At 46.9% G+C, this 20,094-nt stretch overlaps 1 protein-coding gene across 2 annotated transcripts in view; it reads right to left on the bottom strand.

Annotated features, from left to right (window-relative positions):
* flt4 (fms related receptor tyrosine kinase 4) overlaps positions 1 to 20,094 on the bottom strand; it is a 262,662-nt gene that overhangs the window by 19,662 nt on the left and 222,906 nt on the right. For both annotated transcript variants that reach the window (XM_068044014.1, XM_068044013.1), the window contains 6 exons: positions 14,157 to 14,279; positions 13,515 to 13,626; positions 13,327 to 13,426; positions 11,206 to 11,311; positions 9,811 to 9,950; positions 5,638 to 5,758 (listed from right to left, as the gene is read on the bottom strand). In XM_068044014.1, coding sequence (XP_067900115.1) covers positions 5,638 to 5,758; positions 9,811 to 9,950; positions 11,206 to 11,311; positions 13,327 to 13,426; positions 13,515 to 13,626; positions 14,157 to 14,279 — 702 coding nt within the window. The remainder of the gene's footprint in view (positions 1 to 5,637; positions 5,759 to 9,810; positions 9,951 to 11,205; positions 11,312 to 13,326; positions 13,427 to 13,514; positions 13,627 to 14,156; positions 14,280 to 20,094) is intronic.

Below are 20,094 nucleotides of genomic sequence, written 5' to 3'. Positions count from 1 at the left end.
CTACTCTAGTAGGCATGCTGAGCTCACTTGCTGACAAACTGCTCATACTTTGCTGGCATCTTGATATTCTGCCTCAATCTAGTAGACTTGTTCGGCCAGCTCGGCTGCGCTGCCATCAATGATGTTTTGACCGTTAATTTCTCTGCTCTAAATCTCATGGATGCAGGCGTTCCTTCCCTTTCTGATGCTGTGTTTGTCAGTCTCAGCTTTGACTGGCGTGCTATCAATTGCTGCTGCACAGGAAGGGTTATCCTTACTCTTGCCGCTCTGAACTGCCATCTGATCTGCTTCTCTCTGGTTCTCTCATGTAGGCTGACTCACTGGCTCAGATTGAGCTGGCGGTTGGATCAGTTCATCCGTCAGTCTCAGAAATTCATGATTTCTCCTGTAGACTCGTCCTGTCTCTGTCTGAACTAGGTAAGATCTGTCTTTGCACCAGCCTAGTCTCCATTCTGGGCCTTGACTGTCTGGCTGGATTCTGACGGGCTGTCCTATCTACAGCTCTGGAAGGTGGGGGGGGGGGGTGGGGTGGCTGCACCTTTGCTTGTTGTTTTCTGTTTTGAATGTTTTCAGCTACCCCTTCTACTACATGTGGTTTCAGTAGTCCCTCTGGCATAGGTAACAGCATGCTGCTGCGATGAGACATCAATCTCTGTGCCAGGCTGCTTCCACTCTCATTGGGCATGTTGTGCCAATCTAGGACTGCTAGGTAGACAGCTGTCCCTTCACTTGAAGTCTTCTTGTGAATATTCATGGCTATCTTCACTGCTGATTCAGCCTTCTTATTGCTCTGGCTGTGTAGTGGTGATGTGTTACGCTCGAACTTCCAGTTTCGTGCAAATTCTTTGTACTCTCTTGTCCCAAATTGAGGCCCATTGTCTGCCATATCTGACAAACTGGACTTTTTGTGTATTTGATTACTGCTGCAGCTGTGGTGCCATCTGTTAGCCTATCCACCTCCTCGTAATCACTGTACTGATCTACTGTAATCAGGTCATCCTCACTCCACTAGCTAAACCGTTCTTGTGACACAACCCTCCAGGGATGTGACGGTATGTCATGTGACATCATTGGCTCTTTGTGCTGCTTTGCCTGAAGTGCATTGCACGTGCTACATTGTGTCACTTTGTCTTTCAGTTTTACGACCAATTCTGGCCAATAAAGAAAATCTCTAGCTCACCTGATGCAAGCGTCTACTCCAAGGTGACTGCTGTGAATTCTGTCCAACATCAGTGGCTGCATTGCTTTAGGCACAGTGACTTGCATGGCCTTGTAGAGAATTCCATTCTGCATTGTTATCTCCACTGAAATTAAAGTGCTTTTGAAATGAGACTGGTACTTCTGTCATCTGGCCATTCATTTATCACTATGGACGTCAGTGTTTGGATCCCTCAAAGTCTCTTTCTGGAGCTGGATGGATGTCGCATTGCTCACTCTCACGTAGCCTGCTTGATTAATCTGTTCAATTTCATTGTAAATTGGATCAGCCTTTCTACTACAGGGTTCATGTATGTAGTCTCTTCTCAACCAATCAGCTATGTTTATCTTCTTCCCAGGACTGTACTTGACATCTAGCTGGTAGTTCAGTAATGTCAGCATCATTCTTTGAAGCCTCTTTAGTGCACTGTGAATGGCTTTGCTGAAGATTGGAACAAGTGGCTTGTGATCAGTGTGCACTGTGACCGTCCTCCCTTGTAGGTACTGGTCAAACCTCTCACAGCTGAAATCTATGGCCTAACATTCCTTTTCTATTTGGGCATAATTGCATTCTGCTTTACTGAAGGCTCGTGAGACAAACCTAATTGGCTGGCCATTCTGAAGAAGGGTGCCTCATGTCCTTTCTCTGATGCATCAAATTGTACTGTGACCTCTTCATGCAAGCTGTAGTACCTCAACACTGGAGCTTGCTGAGAAGTTGTTTGAGCTCACGCAGTGTTCTCACCACTCAAAGTGAACATCATTATCTGTCAATCTTCTTAATGGCTCTGCAATATGACACCATCTGGGTAGGAACTTTACCAGGTATGTAACACACCCCAGAAGACATTGCACTGCCTTCTTGTCTTTAGGTACTGTATCCCCATGATAGCCTTTATTTTGTCCGGATCTGGGGGCAAGCCATCCTCAGTAGGTGTCCCATATAAGGCACTAACAAGAGACAAAGTTGAAGCTTCTTCCTGTTCAACCTCAAGTTGACTTCTCTCGCTCTCTGCAGGAACTTGGCTAAGTTCTTGTAATGGTCTGCTGCCGCTTCCTAGTGGTGTCACCACTGCGGAATACCAGAAAGTCATCAGCTATGACATCAATGCCATCCAAGCCTTCAATAATTTCATGCTGGCATCGTTGAAACTTTTCTGGGACAGTTGATAATCCCAAATGGCATACGTGTCCATCTGTAGCGGCCGTAGGCCGTAGCGAACATTGAGAGAAGACTGCTCTCCTCATCTAGTTTCATTTGCCAAAATCCGTCTTTAGCATCAAGATCTGAGGAGACATTGCTTTGGATAGCCTCGGTAAGATGTCATCCACAGTGGGAATAGGGTAGTTAGGTGCTTCAGAGCCTGATTCAAGACCCTAGGGTCAATGCAGATTCAAAGTTTGTTTGGCTTCTTCACAATGATTGCACTGCTAATCCATTCTATTGGTTGCATAACTTCAATAAGGATTCCCCTTTTTCGGGTTCACGGTTCCTGTTTCAAGGGAATAGCTACATTATGAGCTGCATGCTTCACTGAAGCTACTGTGACATCTACGTCAAGGTGATACTCTCCTGGAAGGCAGCCTAAGGTGCCAAAAACATCGGCATATGCGTTGATTACATCATGGGCTTATATTCTCGAGAGTTTTGAAGAATGGGAGGTGATCTGATTGAAACTTACAAAATTCTTACTGGGCGTGACAGGGTAGATGTGGATAGGATGTTTCCTCGGCCGAAGAGTCTAGAACTAGGGGACACAGTCTCACAATAAGGGGCAGGCCATTTAAGACTGAGATGAGGCGTAGAGGTAGATGATCAGCCATGACCTATTTGAATGGTGGAGCAGGTTCGACAGGCCAAATAGCCTTCTCCTGCTCCTATTTCCTATGTTCCTATGTGTAGTCTTCTCTACTCCCATCTAGTTAATTACGTTCAAAGTCTGTCGGATGTTTGTGGTAATCAATCCCCACTGAAATAATGCCTTGCTTGACAGAAGAGGCATCTGTTGCACAACCACTACCTTGAAAGTGACCTTGTGTGCACGATCCTCATGTTGCAGGAAAGATCACACTCTGCTCTTACAGGAATAGCAGTTCCATCATAAACTCCAATCTTTGTCTTGCTAAGTCTAAGCATTGGGTGTCTTGTCTTGTCAATCTCACACAACTGCTTGAACGAGATGATTTTGTTTTATTCGTTCATGGATTGTGGGCATCGCTGTCCAGGCCAGCATTTATTCCCCATCTCTAATTGCCCTTGAGAAGGTGGTGGTGAGCTGCCTTCTTAAATCGCTGCAGTCCTTAGTACACCCACAGTGCTGTTAGGAAGGGAGTTCCAGGATTTTGACCCAGCGACAGTGCAGGAACAGCAATATAGTTCCAAGTCAGGATGGCGTGTGGCTTGGAGGGGAACTTGCAGGTGGTGGTGTTCCCATGCATCTGCTGCCCTTGTCCTTCTAGATAGTAGAGGTCATGGGTTTGGAACGTGCTGTTGAAGGAGCCTTGGTGTGTTGTTGAGTGCAGATGGTACACACTGCTGCCACTGCGTGTCAGTGATGAAGGGAGTGTATGTTGAACATGGTGAATGGGGTGCCAGTCAAGCGGGCTGCTTTTTCCTGGATAGTGTCAAACTTCTTGAGTGTGTTGGAGCTGCACCCATCCAGGCAATTGAAAAGTATTCCTGACTTGTGCCTTGTAGATGGTGGACAGGCACTGGGGAGTCAGGAGGTGAGTTACTCACCGCAGGATTCATAGTCTCTGACCTGCTCTTGTAGCCACAGTATTTATGTGGCTGGTCGGGTTCAGTTTCTGGCATGTTGCTCCTGTATCAACTTGGCACTCTAACACTTGATTGCTATAAAATAATGGTGTGGTCAATTTCTTTCCTTATCATGAATGTGGAGAGCTCTGACTTCCTCCATAGCATATGTCTCATCCTCTGAGTCTTACATGTCATTATCATCCTGTACTTGTAGTGCTGGAGCTTTTCTTCTGCAGACAACCTGGAAATGGTTCACCTTGTCACATTTCCTGCAGATTTTTCCATATGCTGGACATTTTTCTCATCCTTTTCCATGACTTCCTCCATATTGGGACACGTGTTGGAATCCTTGTGGCTTTTGTGTGGACTTGTAGCTGTGTGATTTCTTTTGCTGACATTTCTTCACTTCTTAAGTTTGCTTTGAGGAGCCTGCTGACCTCGCCTTGGGCTTGGAAGGTAACATGATATGGCTGTAGCACAGCTCTTCTTGCCCTCCAACAACTTTGAGTTGTCGATGAGCATCCTCACTAACTTCAAGGACTGCGTTAGCCTTCTTGAGATCACAAACTGTATTCTGCTCTCTAAACAATCTGGCTTGAGCCTGTTTATCTCAACAGCCTAGCACCAGCCTATCTCTCAGCATCTCGTCAAGTAGCTACCAAACTTGCAGGGCTCAACTAACTGTCTCAACCGGACCACAAAATGGTCAACACTCTTATTCAGCAGCTGGCTGGCACTATGAAAAATGTATTTGTCATACAAAACATTCCTTGCAGGTGCAAAATGTTCAGTTAATTTGTCAATTATCCAGCTCACTCATTCCAAGCATTCTCAACCTCTTTTTGCACGCCTGACCCATTACAGCTCTGAGGGTAGCTATCGAGACTGTCTTTGGCTTCTTAGCAAGTTCTGTAGCCAGTAGATAATCTTGCCATGATCCTTTAAAATCTTTCCAGTTTGCCTCTAAATTCTCCTTGCAGCACATCAACTGCAGTGCCAGAATCTGTCAATACACCACTACTCCAACAAATGTCGTGTAAAGAGAGGATGTGAATCACTCAGGCTGCTAAACCTCTGCTCCCAACATGTCTGCAATGTCCTAAACTTTCAAATTTTCAATGAAATCTGCCACTTCTGACATCACGTTTAGTTTGGTTGTCACCAAAAAAGAGACAGCACACGATTCTGCATTCTAAAACAAAAAGAGAAAATGCTGGAAATACTCAGCAGGTCAAGCAGCAGCTGAGGAGAGAAAAAGAGAGTTAATGTTTCAGGTCGATGTTGATAAAAGGTCATCGACATGAAACTTTTACGCTGTTTTTCTCTCCACAGATGCTGCCAGACCTGCTGAGTATTTCTAGCACTTACTGTTTTTGTTTCAGATTTCCAGCATCCACTGTATTTTGCATTTGATCCAGCATTCTAACATGCTTCTCCTTGTAAGCTTCCATCTTTATTCTCTCTGTGTGGGTGTGCAGCCCTAGTCACTAGAAGAAGCCAATATACATAGACTCACATCAAGTCACATTCAGGGTCCTATAGGTCAGGGTCCATGCTCCTCAAGACCAGAACAGGTGCAGTAGCAAGAAGATACAGGAAGCAACGAGACAGCAGTAGGAGAGAAGGAGTTATAAAGGGCTGAAGCATTAACCTAGATTTGGGAGACATGGGTTACTCACATTTTGCATGGGCTTCACTGTCTGTTCCAGTGGGACATCTTCAAATGTTTTTACCCTTGATGGGCACTTAATCTGATGCTCCCCACTTATATGTCCGGGAATAGAGACACAGTTATAGTATCTGTAAAGAAATATATTCCAGTGAGACAGGGTCAACCCAGCCCGTACACCAATATGAAATCTGAACACAACACACACTCCATTACCCACCCTCAACACAACCCGCACTCCATTACCCACCCTCAACACAACCCGCACTCCATTACCCACCCTCAACACAACCCGCACTCCATTACCACCCTCAACACAACCTGCACTCCATTACACACCCTCAACACAACCCGCACTCCATTACCCACCCTCAACCCGCACACCAATATCCACCCTCAACACAACTCGCACTCCATTACCCATCCTCAACACAACCCGCACTCCATTACCCATCCTCAACCCGCACTCCAATATCTACTCTCAACACAACCCACACTCTATTACCCATCCTCAACACAACCCGCACTCCATTACCCATCCTCAACCCGCACTCCAATATCTACTCTCAACACAACCCACACTCTATTACCCATCCTCAACACAACTCGCACTCCATTACCCATCCTCAACACAACCCGCACTCCATTACCCATCCTCAACCCGCACTCCAATATCTACTCTCAACACAACCCACACTCTATTACCCATCCTCAACACAACCCGCACTCCATTACCCGCCCTCAACACAACCTGCACTCCATTACCCATCCTCAACCCGCACTCCAATATCCACTCTCAACACAACCCACACTCTATTACCCACCCTCAACACAACCCGCACTCCATTACCCGCCCTCAACACAACCCGCACTCCATTACCCACCCTCAACCCGCACTCCAATATCCACTCTCAACACAACCCACACTCTATTACCCACCCTCAACACAACCCGCACTCCATTACCCGCCCTCAACACAACCCGCACTCCATTACCCACCCTCAACCCGCACTCCAATATCCACTCTCAACACAACCCACACTCTATTACCCACCCTCAACACAACCCGCACTCCATTACCCACCCTCAACACAACCCGCACTCCATTATCCACCCTCAACACAACCCGCACTCCAATATCCACTCTCAACACAACCCACACTCTATTACCCACCCTCAACACAACCCGCACTCCATTACTCACCCTCAACACAACACGCACTCCATTACCCACCCTCAACCCGCACTCCAATATCTACCCTCAACACAACCCGCACTCCATTACCCATCCTCAACTCCCACTCCATTACCCACCCTCAACACAACCCGCACTCCATTACCCACCCTCAACACAACCCACACTCCATTACCCACCCTCAACACAATCCGCACTCCATTATCCACCCTCAGCACAACCCACACTGCATTACACACCCTCAACTCGCACTCCATTACCCACCCTCAACACAACCCGCACAGTGGCGCAGTGGTTAGTACTGCAGCCTCACAGCTCCAGCAACCCGTGTTCAATTCTGGGTACTACCTGTGTGGAGTTTGCAAGTTCTCCCTGTGTCTGCGTGGGTTTCCTCCGGGTGCTCCGGTTTCCTCCCACATGCCAAAGACTTGCAGGTTGATAGGTAAATTGGCCATTAGCAATTGCTCCTAGTATAGTTAGATGGTAGGGAAATATAGGGACAAGTGGGGATGTGGTAGGAATATGGAATTAGTGTAGGATTAGTATAAATGGGTGGTTGAGGGTCGGCACAGACTCGGTGGGCCGAAGGGCCTGTTTCAGTGCTGTATCTCTAAACTAAACTAAACTAAATTACCCGCTCTCAACACAACCCGCACTCCATTACCCACCCTCAACACAACCCGCACTCCATTACCCACCCTCAACACAGCCCACAATCCATTACTCACCCTCAACACATCCCACACCCCATTACCCACCCTCAACCCGCACTCCATTACCCGCCCTCAACACAACCCACACTGCATTACCCACCCTCAACCCGCACTTGATTACCCACCCTCAGCACAACCCGGACTCCATTACGCACCCTCAGCACAACCCGCATTCCATTATCCACCCTCAACACAACCCGCACTCCATTACCCGCCCTCCACACAACCTGCACTCCATTACCCACCCTCAACACAACCCACACTCCATCACTCACCCTCAACACAACCCGCACTCCATCATCCACCATCAACACAACCCGCACTCCATCACCCACCCTCAACACAACCTGCACTCCATTACCCACCCTCAGCACAACCCGCACTCCATTACCCACCCTCAACCCGCATTCCATTACCCACCCTCAACACAACCCGCACTCCATTACTCACCCTCAACACAACCCGCACTCCATTACGCACCCTCAGCACAACCCGCACTCCATTACCCACCCTCAGCACAACCCGCATTCCATTACCCACCCTCAGCACAACCCGCACTCCATTACCCACCCTCAACACAACCCGCACTCCATTACCCACCCTCAGCACAACCCGCACTCCATTACCCACCCTCAACACAACCCGCACTCCATCACCCACCCTCAACACAACCCGCACTCCATCATCCACCCTCAACACAACCCGCACTCCATCACCCACCCTCAACACAACCCGCACTCCATCATCCACCATCAACACAACCCGCACTCCATCACCCACCCTCAACACAACCCGCACTCCATCACCCACCCTCAACACAACCCGCACTCCATCACCCACCCTCAACACAACCCGCACTCCATCATCCACCCTCAACACAACCCGCACTCCATCACCCACCCTCAACACAACCCGCACTCCATCACCCACCCTCAACACAACCCGCACTCCATTACGCACCCTCAGCACAACCCGCACTCCATTACCCACCCTCAGCACAACCCGCACTCCATTACCCACCCTCAACACAACCCGCACTCCATTACCCACCCTCAGCACAACCCGCACTCCATTACCCACCCTCAACACAACCCGCACTCCATCACCCACCCTCAACACAACCCGCACTCCATCATCCACCATCAACACAACCCGCACTCCATCACCCACCCTCAACACAACCCGCACTCCATCACCCACCCTCAACACAACCCGCACTCCATTACGCACCCTCAGCACAACCCGCACTCCATTACCCACCCTCAACACAACCCGCATTCCATTTCCCACCCTCAACACAACCTACACTTCATTAAACACCCTCAACACAACCCGCACTCCATCACCCACCCTCAACACAACCCGCACTCCATTACCCACCCTCAACACAACCCGAACTCCATTACACACCCTCAACCCGTACTCCATTACCCACCCTCAACACAAGCCGCACTCCATTACCCACCCTCAACCCGCACTCCATTACTCACCCTCAACACAACCCGCAATCCATTACTCACCCTCAACACAACCCGAACTCCATTACACACCCTCAACCCGCACTCCATTACTCACCCTCAGCACAACCCGCACTCCATTACCCACCCTCAACACAACCCGAACTCCATTACACACCCTCAACCCGTACTCCATTACCCACCCTCAACACAAGCCGCACTCCATTACCCACCCTCAACCCGCACTCCATTACTCACCCTCAACACAACCCGCAATCCATTACTCACCCTCAACACAACTAGGATTCCAATATGAAATTCCAACACAAACTACACAAGTGAGTGTGTAGCCCCAGTAGCGAGTGCATGTATAGCAGTGTTGGAGGGTGGGTGTGTGTTGCATTGGAGGAGGCTGTGTTGTGAGGTTATGCAGCAGCTATGGGTGTGGCAATGTTGTGGTGGGGTACGGCGTTTCCTGGGGTTTGGGAGTCCTGGGGATGGTACTGGGTCTGTTGGTACTGAAGAGGGAGCAGTCTCATGGTATGGCACTACTGTGTGGGTCGGGGGGGTGTTGTAGTGGTGGGAGTCTTGAAGTCTGGGAGTCTTGGGGTAGCTTGGGGTGGGATCTGGGCGGGATAGGGAAGTCACTGACCTGAAATGTTAACTCTGCTTCTCTCTCCACAGATGCTGCCAGACCTGTTGAGTATTTCCAGCATTTCTTGTTTTTATTTCAAATTAAATGCCATCTCTCCTGGAGCTCTAAAAAGGAATTGCCTGAAATCTGGGCCGTGTGAGTCAGCCCAAGTGACACCTCTTACCTTGGTCCTATACTGTCACATCGTAATCTCGATTCAGACCCTTTATCATCTCCAGGAGGCATGCTTGAATGAGGCTGGGAAAAGCCCAAGTCATCTTCTGTGCAATGCAACATACTGAGAGGAATGTAGTCTTTCCCATCCTAAAATAAAAGACAGACTTGTATTTATATAGCGCCTCTGACAACCTCAGGATTTCCCAAAGCACTTTACAGCAAGTAGAGTACTTTTGAAGTGTAGTCACTGTTGTAATATAGGAAACGTGGCAGTCAATTTGCACACAGCAAGATCCCACAAACAGCAGTATGACAATGACCAGATAATCTGTTTTGATGATGTTGGTTGAGGGATAAATATTTGCCCAGGAGACCAGGGAGAACTCCCATGCTCTTCCTCAAAATAGTGGCTGTTGGACCTTCACTGTCCACCTGAAAGGCCAGACAGGGTTCAATGTCTGACATGAAAGACAGCACTTCTAACGATGCAGTATTCCCTCAGGTTTTGTGCTCTCCTGGAAAAGTCAGGAGGAAAGGATGTAAATGCAATTAGCAAATAAAAAGTTATGAGTCTGTCCCTTTTACTGGGTTCCAGCTTGTTTGGATAGATGGTGCGAGAATTCCTGAGGATCTTGGATGACCTCTGCAGAGGTGCAGTGACATTATAAGAAAATGATTAGAAGATCCTTCAAAGGTTCAGCTTGTAAATGCCCCACCCAGTGCAGTACTGAGCTAAACAAACCAGGATGATCCCAGGTTTCAGGATGTGGGCATCACTTGCAAGGCCAGCATTTACTGCACTGAGAATGTCAGCCTAGATTTTGTGCTCAAGTCTCTGGAATAGGACGAACCCATTATCTTCTGATTTAGAGGTCAGATTGCTAGTCACTGAGCCATAGCTGTAAACAGTTACAGTGGTGGAGAGCAATGTCACCTGTTTGTCCCACTTCCCACATGTCATGCCTCATGAGTTTAGCAATTTCCCCAAGAGGAAACACAAGCTCCTGATCACTGCCCAGCAAATCCTGCAGAAGAGGCAGAAATGGATTTTGGTTGGGGACAGGACTGAGCTCAGGTCTCTTGGGCCCCATGCTTGACACTTTGCCAACACTCAATGGCCTGCCTCACATGGGAAGCGTGGCAATTTGGGTGAGGTACTTCAATTCTGCTGAATGGTACTTGGTGAGAGTTTAGGCTTTAGGATTGGAGGTAATTGGGACAAAGCCCAATGAGAACAGATATTGGGTATAAATTCAGTCCCTTGACTGAAGTTTTGTTAGGAAGAATCCTGTTGACCTGCCCCTGTTCGAGCGTGTGCCATATCAAACTGCTGTATTCAAAATACTCAACAAATGTGTTGTTCATTGAGCTGAGTCAGGTGCAGTCATCTCAGGTGACCTACCTGTTGGACATTGGCTTGCAAGAGATCTCCCAGGAGCTCCACCAGATCAGAGAAGGTTGGCCTGTCTTTCGGCTCCCCTTGCCAGCTGCCCAGCATTATACGATAGCTGCCAAAATAATGAATTCACTTGTCAGCCAAATGCCAGATGGGTCAAGACCTTCCAAGAAACCTGACTGTTAAGGGACTCCAGAGTTTTCAACTTTCAGATGAGGAAGCTGCAATTTGCTCGTAGGACTCAGTCACAAAGTGAGAACTTGTATTTATATAGCACCTTTTATATAAGAATATAAGGAGCAGGAGTAAACCATATGCACATGAGCCTGCTCTGCCATTAAATAAGAACATGGCTGATCATCTACCTCAGCTCTACTTTCCTACCCTATCCTTATGGCTCTTGATTCTTTAGTATCAAAAGTCTATTGATTTCCGTCTTGAATACACTCAACTTTACAAGATGACCCAAAGTCCTCCACATCTAATTAAGTGCTATTTTGTATTTTTGTAATGTAGGAATCACAGCAGTCATGCTCCCTCAAACAGCAGAGAGATTAATTACCAGTTCTGTTTTAGTGACATAGGTTGAGGAATTAAATATTAGTCAAGACACTGGGGGAGAACTCTTCAAATAGTGTCATAGGATCTTTTATTCCACCTGAGAGGGCAGAGGGGGCATAACAGGCAAAACGCTGCAATAGTGCAGCACTCCCTCAATTCTGCACGAGAAATGTTAGTCTAGACTTTGTGCTCAAGTTCCTGGAGTGGTTCTTGAACCCACAACTTCATGATTCAGAGGGCAGGTACAGAACAGATTAGGTACAAGTGAAGCTTCTTCTACACTCTCTAATCAAACACTCACAGGGCAGGTGCAGCACAGTTTAGATACAGAGTAAAGCTTCCTCTACACTGTCCCATCAAACACTCGCAGGGCAGATCTGAAATGCGCTTCCGATCACTACACTTTAGGAAGGATGTGAGGGTCTTTGAGATGGTGTGGAGGAGATTTTACCAGAATTGTTCCAAGGATGAGGGATTTTAGCTACAAGGTTAGGTTGGAGAAGCTGGGGTTGTTCTCCTTGGAGCAAAGGAGATTGAGGAGAGATTTGATAGAAGTGTACAAGATTATGACAGGTTTAGATAAAGTAGACAAAAGCTGTTGCCATTAGCAGGTGGTACAAGGACTAGGGGACACATATTTTGGGCAAGAGATGTAGGGGGGATGTGAAGAAGAACTTTACGCAACAAGTGGTAATGACCCAGAACTCGCCATCTACAAAGCTGGTAGAAGCGGAGACAATGAATGATTTCAAAAGGAAATTGAATGAGAACTTGAGGGAAATAAACTTGCAGGGCTACGGGGAGGAAATGGGGGAGTGGGATTGACGGGATCGCTCTACAGAGAGCCGGCATGAACTCGGTGGGCTGAAGAGCTTCCTTCTGTGCTGCAATGAATATATGAAAAGGCAGTGGAAACAGATACAGTAGTAACTTCCAAAAATGAATTAAATATATTGAAGGGGAAAGAATTGCAGGGGTATGGGGAAAGAATAGGGAGTGGGACAAATTGGATAGCTTTTTCAAAGAGCCTGCACAGCCACAGTGGGCTGATTGGCCTTCTTCGATGCTGGATGACTCCATACTTCTACGTGACAGTTAATGCAACCACATTGTAACACAATCTGACTGCTGGGTTCCATAAACACATGAACAGAAGGAGGCCATTTAACCCCTCTAACCTATTCCATCATTCAGTTAGACTGTGGCTGATAGAGTTAAGTTACAACCTACCCACCTTAGTTCCATAACCCTGAATACACTTGCCTAACAAAAAACTATCGATCTCTGTTTTGAAATTTCCAATTGATTCTGAGCCTTAACAACTTTTTGGGGGAGCTCGAATGGCCAGCTCGAATAGGTTATGTCCCCTTGTTATGGACTTATCCCACCAGAGAAAATAGTTTATCTCTATCTACATTATCAATTCTTTTAAATATCTTAAATAGCTCAACCAGATCATCCTTTAATCTTCTTTACTCAATAGAACACCAGCCTCGTCTATGCAACCTGTCCATGTAATTTAACCCTTTTAACCCCTGTATGATTCTGAGGTTCCAGAGACATTACATTTCTGCTGTAGCGTATTCTGGAGCCCGCATCCTGGTGCCTTCTCGCAGTCTCTGGCAGAATTCCTCATTGATCTGGACTCCTGGATAGGGGGAGACACCTGAAACAAGACAGGAAGTCAGTAAAGTGATGAGGAGCTCATTGATGGCCTTATTTAGACAAGACCCGGAACTGTAATTTCTCCTCACCCAGAGAAAAGATCTCCCATAGGAGGACCCCGAACGACCACACATCACTCTGAGTGGTATAGACTTTATCGAAGATGCTCTCCGGAGCCATCCACTTGAGCGGGAGTCTAGCCTGGAACAAAGTGTAAAAAATCAGGAGTTACAATCCTTTGGGTGTTTAATTGGTATCTTAAATTTGCTAAAATTCATCAGTGGTATTGTACCCCAAACTACTGAGCAATCCAAAAAAAATTCAGGGAAGGGGTGGGGGGGGTGGGTACAACGCAGGTTACATACAGTGTAAAGCTCCCTCTGCACTGACCCCATCAAACACTCCTAGGGCAGGTACGGCACAGGTTAAGTACAGAGTTCAGCCTTAGGATATGTGCATCAGTGGCAAAGGCCAGCATTTACTGCATCCCTAGTTACCCCTTAGAAGGTGGTGGTGAACCTTCTTGAACTGCTGGTGACTTGATAAACTGAATGGTCTCACTAGCTTACTTCAGAGGGCAGTTAAAGTCAACCACTAGTATAAAAGCAAAATAGCGCAGATGTTGGAAATCTGAAATAAAAACAGAAAGTGCTGGACATACTCAGCAGGTCAGGCAGCATCTGTGGAGAGAGAAACAGAGTTAACCTTTCATGTCTGTGACCTAAACTTACGTTTCCCTTGCGCACATAATCAGGATCCTTGTAGATATCTCTGGCGAGGCCAAAGTCGCAGATCTTCACCACGTTGTTTTCAGACAGGAGGATGTTGCGAGCTGCCAGATCTCTGTGAATACACTGAACACAATTCCCAGTCACTCAACGTGTGACAAGCTTCACATATTAGGGTAGAGTTTTCTCTTCACTGCCTATTGTGGGGGGTTGGGGTGTGGGGTGTGGAATGGCATTCTGGCCATTGGCTATCACAGAAACCTGCCCCCACCCCGATTTCATTCATTGACGCCATAATCTGACCCACTGAGTCCACATTAAACACTAGGAACACTTGGAATTTGGAACGGTAGGAGGCCAGGAACAGGAAAGATTGAACAGGCTGGGGATCTTTTCTTCCAGAAAAGGTCGAGGGGTGACCCGATAGAGGTCTTTAAGATTATGAAAAGGTTTGACAGGATAGATGTTAGGAAAATGTTGCCACTTGTGGGGAATCCAAAATTAGGGACCATAAATATAAATAGTCTCTAATAAATCCAATAGGGAATTCAGGAGAAACTTCTTTACCCAGAGAGTGGTTAGAATGTGGAACTCAATACTGTAGTTGAAGCGAATAGCATAGATGCATTTGGGGGGGAAGATGGATAAGCACATGAGGGAGAAAGGAATTGAAGATTATGTTGAAGACAGGCGGAAGGCGGCTTGCGTGGTGCATAAATAATGGACCTGTTGGGCTGAATGACCTGTTTGTGTGCCATAAATTATATGTAATTCAGCCACTCGAGCTGTTCTGCCATTCAGTTAGGTCATGGCTGATCTGCACATTAACTCCATATATCTGCCTTTGCTCCAAATCACTGGTTATCTTATCAAACAAAACTCTATCGATCACAGTCTTATGAGGACAATGGTGGAAAGCAGCCAGAGTTTGAATCCTTTGGTGTGAGGAGGTGTACGCTAAGCTCAATATTAAAATCACGAAGGGATGAGATTTACCTCTTTGGGGCAAAGTCATGGTGAGGTGAGACTTCTAGGTGCTCACTTGATGTACAGGGTGGGATCTCGGTGGGATTCCTGTCATCAAGCGGGAGCCCGGCAGTGTGGCAGAGGAAATTCTGGTGGGACTGCACTGTCTGACGAGGTGGTGAGGACAGTTTAAGGGGCAGAGGAGCTACAGTATTTGTAGGACTCGGACAAGACCAATGTTAGAGGTTGCCTCTCCCAGCAGCACTAACACATCCTCAAAGAAATAGAAATCGTTTGCGGAGATACTGGAGAAAGTGCGATTGTTCTTCTTAGAGCAGGGAAGCTTGCAGGGAGATTTAATTGAGGTGTTCAAAACCATGAAGGGTTCTTGATAGAGTAGATAGGGAGAAACTCTTTCCAGTGGTAGGAGGGTTGCTAACGGCAGGGCACAGATTTATGGTAGGTGGCAAAAAACCCAGAGGGAAGATGAGGAGAATTTTATTTATACGTTGAGTTATGGTGAGCTGGAATGTGCTGCCTGAAATGGCGGTGGAAGCAGATACAACGGTAACTTTCAAAAGGGGATTGAATAAATACTTGAAAAGGCAAAAATTTGCAGGGCTGTGGGCAATGTTCCCTCTAAGCTGTGTGGCCATGCAGTCTCAGGGCAACTTGAAAGTATCCACGCAGGCCTCGCACATTTCAGTCTCTATTACCGTAGCCATGCGAAGAGTTTTAAAAGGGACCATGCACTTAAATGAATCGGCTGCGCACTACAAAAAAAAAAGGGCACATTGCCTATGGGGAAAGAGCAGGGAAGTGGGAGTAATTGCATAGCTCTTTCTAAGAACTAGCACAGGCACGGTGGGCCAAACATCCTCCTTCAGCAAAGTATTGAGCTTACAGCACAGAAACACGCCTTCCAGTCCTCGCCAGCGTTTATGCTCCACAAGTCTCCTCCCATTTTTCCTCATCTCACTCGATCAACATAACCCTCTATTCTGTTCTCCCTCGCGTGTTTATCTACCTTCCCCTAAATGTTATTCACCCCAACTGCTCTCTGTGGTAGCGAGTTCCACATTCTAACCATTCTTTGGAGAAAGAGGTTTCTCCTGAATTCCCTATTGGATTTCTTCATGACTATCTTATAGTTATGGCCTCTGGTTTGCTATGATTCCAGCCACTATTGTGGGCCTTCGGCACAGTGGGAGAGGAATGGGCAGCCAACAGTGGACCCCATGCTGCAGGAAACCCAACTTGTGGGACAGGAATGCAGTGTTAGGCTTTACCCTCCCGATCTCAGACAGGACATCGGGGGAAAATCCAGCCCCAGTGAATCTAAAAGTTAAACCACCTCCTTGTGAGAGCAACAATAGACAACACCCAGGGTTTGGTTCCATTGGTGTAGGGAGGTATGCTTTACCAGGTAAAAAAAATCACAACCTCAGTGAACTACTCTCAGTAGCAGGTCATTGGTCTCTGCATCCCTGGGTTAGGGAGGGGTCAATCAGTCAACATTCCTGCTCCTGCCGTCTTCCAGTGGCACCCCACCCCTCAGCTGGATAGCGTGGATGTTGGAAGAGACTAGAATCAGCTGCGTCCAATACCCTTGTCACAATCACTGTCCACATTGACACATGGGTGAGGTCTTAGAGGGCACCTGGGAACTGGATCCTAGTAAAAATCTGTGCCTTCAAGAGAGGAGGCAGGGGGGGCGGGGTGGAGTAAATTAAGAAGAACACAGCGCAACTGTTTCCTCTGTCATGCAGACCCCCACCTGTCAACACTGAGGCACATTAATTTCGCAACATGGATGTTAAATTTCAAATTGTTGCTGGGAAGAAGAGAAGGCCTGTGACAAGGGGTTGCCAGGCCCCTGGCTGGAAAGACATTTTTGCATATTAACAGACAGTGTTGGAACAAAGGCGCTATCCTCTGCTGCAATACAATCCACAAACAGACCTGGTCAAACCAGTTAGTCACATGACTAACATGCTTGGCACTCTGGGTTTTTTTCTGAATTGTACAGTTTTTTGAACTGAGAGCCGGTAGAAAACTGTTTACTCCTAGATTGAAAAGACCCCTCCTGGATGACTCTCCACAGCCTCTGTCTGTCTGCTCCCATCTCTTTCTCACGGAACTGAATCCACTGAAGACACATGAACCCCAAGAGAGAAAAGTCTCCTACAGCGAACAAGGTTTAAGAATACTGGGCCCCAACGAAAAACAAGATCTACCTACAATCAAGGACTCTACAGTGAACGCGAGGAACCGTAACAAAAACTCTTCAGATATTGCCTCAAACTTTTCCACTTGATTTCTTCTGCTCTTTTCTGTCTCTATTTGCATGTGTGTATCGTGTATGAATGCTAGCATGGGCACGTTGTGTATCCGCAGGTATCAACCGAATTAGAGTTTAAGTTTAATAAATTTCAATCTTTCTTCTTTAAACCTTAGAAAACCTGTGTGCTTGTGCTGGTTTCTTTGCCTTATATTTGGAAAGCGGTGAACAAGGATTCACCAAGGGGGAGCTAAAAACATGGTGTTTTTTAAAAAATAAAACCCTGTTGCAGTAAGACCAGGTGAAGGCTGAAAGGGAACTAGACCTCTTTCTCACCTGGTTGTAACACTTCCCTTAGTTTTGTGTTCCCTTCGAAATCACACAAAGATGAAGTTAGATGTCAGCTATAGCTCAGTCTCTCGTCTCTGCGTGAGGAAGTTTTAGGCTCAAGCCCCACTCCGGAGTCTAGAACCCATAATTCATTCGGATACTCCCAGCTGCAGTACCGAGGGAGCACTGCACTGTTGGGGGATTGTTTTTCAGATGATACATTAAATCAAGGCCTTGTATGTCCTCGGGTGGACGTAAAAAATTCCACAGTCACTATTTCAAAGCAGAGCAGAGGAGGTATCCCTGGTGTCCTGGCCAATATTTATCCCTTAACATCCCTAATAAACAGATTATCTGATCATTCATCTCATTGCTGTGTGTAAATTGGCTGCTGAATTTGTGACATCACAACATTGACTACACTTTGTACGTATGTAATTGGCTGTAAAGTGCTTTGGGACATCCTAAAGTCAGGAAAGGTGCTATAAAAATGCAGGTTCTTTAACTACCTCAAAAATGTGACTAACAGAAGCACAGATAAATCAGTGCCTATTGCTTGGACACCTAGAGATCTGCATACTCAGCAAAACCTTTCTATTCTCTTGTACAGATACTACTCTAGTTAGTCCTCCGCAGAATTTCCCTTCATTATTCCTTCCAAACCTACAAATTCCCTGTCCTACACACTCTTTCTGCTCCCCGTATCCTCACTGTGTTGCAATCGTGATTCATCACACCGTGGCCCACGCTAACATGTTCTTTCCCAGAAACTTAAATCTGTGGAACTCCTCCCCTCCCTCAGTCTTCCATCGATTGAATGGAGCTCCTCACCTCTCTCAGTCAACTGTGGAACTCTCCTCCTTCAAATCCCCTTTCTCCTCCAATCACTAGTCTCTTCATACCCAGGTTTGGCACCATCTCACCAGTGGTTCTGGCATTCAATCTCATTTTGAAACTGCATCGTGATGTGTTGGTTTTGGGCTTCTCAGTTTAAAAAAGAACTATCACAAAGCCCATTTGGGTCGCAGAAATTGATTTAATTTTAGAAAATAGGATCTGTCCTGCTCTGTATGCCTGTTACTTGGTTTGTACAGGACCAGCGAGGCCTGGACAACGTATGTCAGCCAAGATGGACGTCTCAATTCATTCCATCTTCGCTGCCTCCGGAGAATACTTGGCATCAGGTGGCAGGACCGTATCTCCAACACAGAAGTCCTCGAGGCGGCCAACATCCCCAGCTTATACACACTACTGAGTCAGCGGCGCTTGAGATGGCTTGGCCATGTGAGCCGCATGGAAGATGGCAGGATCCCCAAAGACACATTGTACAGCGAGCTCGCCACTGGTATCAGACCCACCGGCCGTCCATGTCTCCGCTTTAAAGACGTCTGCAAACACGACATGAAGTCCTGTGACATTGATCACAAGTCGTGGGAGTCAGTTGCCAGCTTTCGCCAGAGCTAGCGGGCAGCCATAAAGGCGGGGCTAAAGTGTGGCGAGTCGAAGAGACTTAGTAGTTGGCAGGGAAAAAGACAGAGGCGCAAGGGGAGAGCCAACTAAGTAACAGCCCCGACAAACAAATTTTTCTGCAGCACCTGTGGAAGAGTCTGTCACTCTAGAATTGGCCTTTATAGCCACTCCAGGCGCTGCTTCACAAACCACTGACCACCTCCAGGCGCGTATCCATTGTCTCTCGAGACAAGGAGGCCAAAGAAGACAGTCTTCAAATATGTGCCAAACAGGTTTCAATAACATGCTGTCTTTGGTTGTGTGGTCTCAGAGACAGGTACTTTCAGATGATGTGTAGTCCCGACAGGGCAATAATCCTTTCAGCAACAAGACAGACATCCTGGAATAATTTCCCCCTCTGAATCTTCTGGTGTTCTGTATAGCCAGCAGTAGGGGGCAATAAAGAGCTGTGCAAGATAGACAATCTTTTCTCACGGATCGAGGCAGTCAAGCCAATGAGAACTTAGCAAACACGAAAGAAAGAAGGAAGGAAGAAAAGTGAGAGAGAAAAATTATCTTTAGTGCCTTTCATGGCCGCAGGACATTCCAAAGTGCTTCACAGCCAATTAAGTACTTTTTGAAGTGAATGTGTAATGTAGGGAGACTCCTTTACTGTTATCTTTAGGTGATCAGTACCTGTTTTAGAATAATGGTATCAGACAGCACTGAGCTATACAGCTGGCTGTTACACTGTTCCTACTCATGATCACTATCTAGTGAATCCTGCTGGAAGGAGGTGGTGTTGCTGTCAGTACTGAGCGTGTTTGTGATAATTCCCCCACCCTAATACTCATTATAGAATCATACAGCACAGAAGGACGTCATTTGGCTCACCATGCCTATCTTTGAAAGCGC

Source organism: Heterodontus francisci, chromosome 12, assembly GCF_036365525.1.
Source record: "Heterodontus francisci isolate sHetFra1 chromosome 12, sHetFra1.hap1, whole genome shotgun sequence".
In the NCBI taxonomy this organism is placed as follows: Eukaryota; Metazoa; Chordata; class Chondrichthyes; order Heterodontiformes; family Heterodontidae; genus Heterodontus; species Heterodontus francisci.
The sequence above is the reverse complement of the archived record's forward strand: the minus strand, read 5'-3'. Positions and strand labels throughout refer to the sequence as shown.